Here is a 6,289-nt window from a genome sequence, read left to right on the forward strand (position 1 = left end):
GAGTTAAGCCTTTGAACAGACATTTGCATTCATGGCCATGTTCCATGTTACTCAAAACAACACGTGTCTGATGCCCAGCCCCACAGAACAAATTTACAAAGTCAATGACTCCTGGGACATTGTTGGAATGGTGACCTGCCAGTCAGATTTCTGCTGCCGCACAAAATGGCTGAAAAAAGAATGTAACTGTTGCAGCTGTCTACAGTATACAACTCCTATATTAATTTAGAGCCAACACCGCACATGCCGAGCACATGCTTTTGAAACAAAATGGGTCTGCTCTATGCATGAGATTGCATCATACATTTATTTGAAGTACTCTTTTCACACTTATGCATCCATTCAGCAAAACATTCACAAAAGTGCAAAAAAGAAAGAACCATTTTTAAGGTATAACAGAGTGTTTTATTTTCTAAGCCAAGCCATTAAGTTAAAATGAACATTCCCCATTGATTCTCCCAACATGAAAAGTTCAAAATGCTTCATCCTCAAATCTCCGTATTACATGGTGACATGAATGAAATGTGGTCTAAATTAGATTATATACTATTAAATGCTAATCCATTAAACCATGTATGGATCAGTTTTGCACACAAAAGATGATTCTGTTCATTTTTACCATTGTTACCGTCCAGCATTTCTGTTCTGCCATTTTTAAAAAAAACTTCTGCTCATGTCTAATCATCATTTCTCTGGCTTACATCTTCAACCAGGCCTGTAAGCTCACCCTCTGCAATGACAGCAGGACACCGGCCACAAAGACTTCAAAGACCATCCGCTCTCTCTCACTCTCGCTTTCTCATTCCTCCCTCCCATTTCCTTTTAGGCATTTACCCTGACTGTTTCATTCTTTGTTTCTCGCACTCTTAGCTCTTGGGTGGTTGTATTTCTTTTTGGTTAACCAGAAATTCCTTTGCCTGAGAGAACACAACAGGCATTTATCACATTTATTTTCAGAATGCCTGTGTTGTCAGACGATTGTTTCATTTGTTTGTTTGCATCAATATGGGATTCACATTTAAGGTTTGTTTCTCAGATTAAGCCGACAGCTCAGCTGACTCACTGTGGCACTTCTACTATGTTGCCACCCTGAAAGTCAGCAGCCAAACTCAAGTCCTTTTTCAGTTCACAGTCATTTAGCTCTTGAGGGGGTTCTTTGTCCTTCACGCCATTTACACAAGCCTCAACCGGGGACTCAAGGACATCCTCGGGGGCTACGCCTGGTGCCTCCTCATGGCATTCCCCGTTCACCTCAGGGGGAGCCGGCACGGATTCCTCTGCTGAGCCAGCACTCTCACAGTCTCCGTTATTCAGCTTCAGATCTGTGACAGGTGAGGCGGGTTCCTCAAGGCAGAGCTCATTGGTTGAGGTTGACTCTAAGATGACGATTGCAGGAATGGACTCCTCTGCACTCCTTTGTTCGGGTTGTGTCAGCTCTGGGGATGGCTCAGGATTTGCTTGTGTTAGTGTAACCTCAGGGGGTGCAGGAGTTTCAGATTCAGGCTCTGCGACTGGTGTGGGTTCCTCTGGGGAAGGCACAGCCACCTCAACCTCTGCTGCACTCAATGCCTCGGAAACGGGTTCAGGCACTGGGGCAGACTCTGCGACTGTCTCTGGAGCTGCTGCCTCAGTTCCAGTCTCTGGTTCTGGCGTGACCTCGGTGGTTTCTGTAATTTCGGTAGACAACTCACTGGTATTTGCAACCTCCTCAACCACTTTCTCTACTATCTCCTCTGTGACAGGTTCCACTGGCGAAGCTTCAAGTTTAGGTGCCAATACAGGTTCTTCTAGCACAGGTGCAGGATCCTCAGCCTCTGGAGCACTTGCATGTTCCTCAGGTGCAGCTGCAGGTGGCTCGGCCAAAGCTTCTGATTTCTCAGATTGCGTTACAGGTTCCTCTGTCACTGGTGGCTCTGGTGCAACAGTTGGTTCTTCTGTTGCAGCCGTAGGTTCCTCTGTCACTGGTGCCTCTGGTGTAGCAGCTTGTTCCTGAGGTGCAACTGCAGGTTCCTCTGCTACTGGTACAGCTGCTGGTTCTTCAGGTGTAGCTGCAGGTTCCTCTACTGCTGGTGCAGCTTCAGGTTCCTTTGTCACTGGTTCCTCAGGTGCAGCTTCAGGTTCCTTTGTCACTGGTTCCTCAGGTGCAGTTGCAGGTTCCTTTGTCACTGGTTCCTCAGGTGCAGCTGCAGGTTCCTTTGTAACTGGTTCCTCGGATGCAGCTGCTGGTTCCTTTGTCACTGGTTCCTCACTGGTTCCTCAGGTGCAGCTGCAGTTTCCTTTGTCACTGGACTCTCAGGTGCAGCTGCTGGTTCCTCTGCTGCTGATGCTTCTGGTGCATCTGTAGGTTCCTTGGGTGCAGCTGCTGATGTCTTTTCTGCAGCTGCTGGTGCCTCTGATGTAGTAGTTGTAGTTGTTGCCTCTGATGCAGATGCTGGTACCTCTGCTGCTTGTGACTCTGGTAGAGCTGCTGGTTCCTCTGGAGCACTTTCTGGTTCCTTGGATGCAACAGTAGATGCCTCTGTTGTAGCAACTGGTTTTTCTGGTGCGGGATCATCCTTTTTCTCCTCTGCTTGTGCTGCTGTAGGAGAGGCGGGCTTCTCAGCTGGCGTTTCAGACTCCACCACTGGTGCTGCTGCACTTACTGCAGCAGCCTCCTGAGGTGCAGCCTCCGACTCCTTCACAGGGGTCTCTGCCTTTTTCTCAGCTGGTTCCACTGCTGCCACAGCACTCTCCTCTTTCTTCTCTTTAGGGTCGCTGACATCGTATCCCTTCTTCCGTTTGCTTAGCTTGCCTCCCATGATGTTCTGTGGGAACAGAAGAACATCTTATGTAAGCTACGGAACATCACCGAATTTCAATATATTTGTATGCATTTGTCAGATGCTTTTATCCTAAGCAGTATCCATTGCTTTCATTCAAAATACAATTGTATCATTTCATAAATTCCTTGGGAATCAAGCTCATGACTGTGCCATTGCTAGGGCCACTCTGCTGTTTGAACTACATGACTGTGCAATAAGTTGTTCTAAACCTCCACTGGAAAATAACTCATATACTTAGCACCTCTTTATGGATATGAAATTGTAAAATGTTAAACTGCCCACAAAGCGCCAACCTGTTTGTCCATTTAAAGGGCACTCACTCAATCATTTCAACTCAATCTCTGCCAAGGACTTTGAATGCAGTCCAAGTCTGTTTTAGAGGAGGACGTGGCTTAAGGACAAACAGTGACTGGATGTGAATGTCACTTAGTTCTTTTGAACTTGTAAAGATATCATTCAAGAACCCGGTCTTACAGTGGAAGCATGTACTGATTGTATATAATGGGGTTTTGAAGCATTTGGAAGTGAAACACAGCACACTTTTAACTTCTGAATCCTGAACAAAACCTGATCTATCTTAAAACCCAACAGGTCTAGTTATGTCAAGTATTGTATTATGTCTTCTTTCAATCTGTATGGTTTTACTATAATACATTAAAAAATCATGTAAAAGTCATTCGCTTCTCGTTGTCTTTTTTTCATGGCTGGTTCTGGTTGGTAAAGCAGCTTGGTTTGGGGAAGTCTAAAGATAACATTCAGGGGACAGACTGATTAGATAACATGAACTGAATCACATTTGGTCACATCTGTCAGTGCTACTGATGCTACTTAAATCAATTTTTTTCAATGATTTCTCCAGGTTTCATTATACAACAACTTTCACCGAAAAGATTCGGCAAATGGCAAGGAACCTTTTGGAAACAACTGGAATTGGATTCACTAGATTTAATGTTTTTGTTGCCAATGATATGACACCATTTACAACCTTTTGAAGACCTGCAGTTATTGCAGCTCAATTGGGTAATATCCTTTAAGCTCCAGCATGGTGGGGTTACAATAGGAGCTGTCCATAGTGCTGCACTGGGGCAAACAAAGACCGGATACGCAGTCATGACCCAGTCCAACCTGCAGTAGAGTCCAACTGCTGAGAAGTGCTGCCTGTGTCAGCGCTCACTAAAGACAGCCTCTTTTATTACAGCCTCTCACAGTGCTCTGTGCCAGCACGCCTCACAGCCTCCATTATTCCTGCACATCTTGCTTGATGAAGTTACTCATTAATATAATGATGTAAAGAAATGTGCTTAATGATGGTCTGAAAGTTATGTCCTTGAAGACTGGTGAAATACCCTCAGCAGGTATGGCAACTAGCCTATCCTATGTCTGGCTGTAGGTTACAATATAACAAGCGCATAATAAAAAAAAAATACTGATCATAATTATATATATATATATATATATATATATATATATATATATATATAATTTTATATACTTAGCCATATATTTCTAGTGTACACACACAAGCACACGCACATAAAATGTAATACATTTGTAAGACACATACCCCCCACCCCAACACCACCACCCAAGCTCCTCCACCCCTTTTTCTCATATCGACCAGGTCCTCTTTACATTTGAATAGGAATTTCTTATTAACACAAATTATTGCTTCCTATTTCCTTAAAACAATGCTTTCGATACAAACGCGCCAGTAAAGAAATCGAAATACAAGTTCAAGACCTACCTGTAACCCATATCATTATGTAAAATATCAAATAAAATAATAAAACAAAAGCTTTTATATCTAGGCTACTTGTTTTTAGTTTTATTCATATTTTACCTCACAGCAGCTACATTTAGGAGACCAGTCACACCTTCCCACAGTAATATTACGCTTAAAAAGATTATAAATGTGACATTTGTAAAGTGTCATTCAGACATTTCTAGGTAATAACTATTTTTTCCCACGTTGAGTTATTGAATAATATAAATAAAGGATGATTTTGCTGTTTTTTCTTTTAGTTTCCATGAGTGACGAGAACAAAGAACGGCTCATGCAGTCTGCGTTCAACTGTATCTCCAGCCCCAAAAAAACGCTTTGTTTGACAAGTGATTTCACTCCGTTATTCAAAGAGTCACTATAAAATCGTTTCTAACATTTTACTAACCTGCTTCTCTGCTTCTGTGGAAATCCGTGCGTAAAAGTGCGTTGAATGTACTTTCTTTTCTCCTGTAGTAGTGAATGTGATTCAGTTCGAGCCAGTGCTACTCTCTCCCTGAGGTCCAATCTGCGACTGGGCGTTTTTTCTCTTTTCACCCCTCCTGTTAAACCCACGGTTTGTGAGACATCTGTCGTTATCACAGCCTCTCCTGCCCACTGCCCACAATCCATATACCCTCCCTCTCCTCCTCCTTTCCCTTCCCCCTCACGTTGGGTGCATATTTTACTAGATTAGATGGGCTTTATAATGGGTTTTGGGAATAATGCCCCCTTTTCTTTCACTTTTTGAAGTGATCTCTATAGCAACCGTATTCCTTTGACTTGAAGTTGGTGGATTTGCCTTTTTTCCACCTGCCTGATTGGTTTTAGCATTCATTTGTGTGTGTGTGTGTGTGTGTGTGTGTGTGTGTGTGTGTGTGTAAAGACAGGGGTTACAGCAATTCTCCACCCCCATGGCTGAAGGAGAGAATGAAGTGAATTGTAAGCAGGGCCTTCGAATTCATTCGCACAGCATTGTTTTAACACTGTAAAGATGTAAAGAAGGAAGTACAACTAAATGTAACCATAGCTTAAACAAAAACTGAAAGATATTTCATTCATCTTGACAAAGCTGAATGACTCAGATTCTTTGCGTGTCTGCAAACCAGCAGAATAATGTTTCTGAATCATATACGTGCCGCAGGTCAAGAAAGATGTAAGAGAGCCATGAGGTCATTCCTAATATTACATTCCACTTAAAGTGGTCTGACACATGGCACCCTTGTGTAATTTGGCTACTCTGTGTTAATAGTACAAGCAGAGGTGCAATGTGATTTCTGAAACACACTAAACAACATTAACTCTTTTTTCACCTTTTATAATAGGCTTCAGATTCAACAACTACTCACCATTGTAAATGACGGTGCTCTAATATGATCACTTTGTATCTTACGTGCCCTCCAGCCACTTAATATAATGAATATGTCTTTACAAAGACAGATTAACATTTTAGGTGACTTTTAGCCTCCTATTAAATCAAATACAGGCAGTCACCGATTTTTAACACAAACTTAATTTTCAAAGAGCAATCAAGTATATTAGACATCGTTATGCAAAAAAACCTGAAAAATACTTAATAATGAATATTGCTGTCGCACACAAGTGTATATTCAAAAAAACTCCTTCTGGGGCAAAGCAGGCCGGTTGTGTGGATAATTTTAAGTCAACCCTTATGTAAACAAGCCAATTACATATATATTTTCATTTT

At 42.3% G+C, this 6,289-nt stretch overlaps 1 protein-coding gene across 2 annotated transcripts; it reads right to left on the reverse strand.

Moving 5' to 3' along the window:
* Positions 1-288: 288 nt before the first annotated feature.
* On the reverse strand, positions 289-5,187 carry si:dkey-56m19.5 (proteoglycan 4). Of its 2 annotated transcripts, none has more exons than XM_051115639.1 (3): positions 4,991-5,187; positions 2,261-2,804; positions 289-2,177 (listed from the first exon to the last, which is right to left on the reverse strand). In XM_051115639.1, the coding sequence occupies exons 2-3, from the start codon at positions 2,796-2,798 to the stop codon at positions 1,060-1,062; spliced, it is 1,656 nt and encodes a 551-aa protein (XP_050971596.1). In that variant the 5' UTR covers positions 2,799-2,804; positions 4,991-5,187; the 3' UTR covers positions 289-1,059. The 2 variants fall into 2 exon arrangements, with proteins under 2 accessions (XP_050971596.1, XP_050971597.1); XM_051115640.1 differs by having other exon boundaries at positions 290-2,141; positions 4,991-5,186.
* Between the last annotated feature and the right edge of the window lie 1,102 nt (positions 5,188-6,289).

The sequence above is a fragment of the Labeo rohita genome, chromosome 7 (assembly GCF_022985175.1).
Source record: "Labeo rohita strain BAU-BD-2019 chromosome 7, IGBB_LRoh.1.0, whole genome shotgun sequence".
NCBI classification, from domain to species: domain Eukaryota; kingdom Metazoa; phylum Chordata; class Actinopteri; order Cypriniformes; family Cyprinidae; genus Labeo; species Labeo rohita.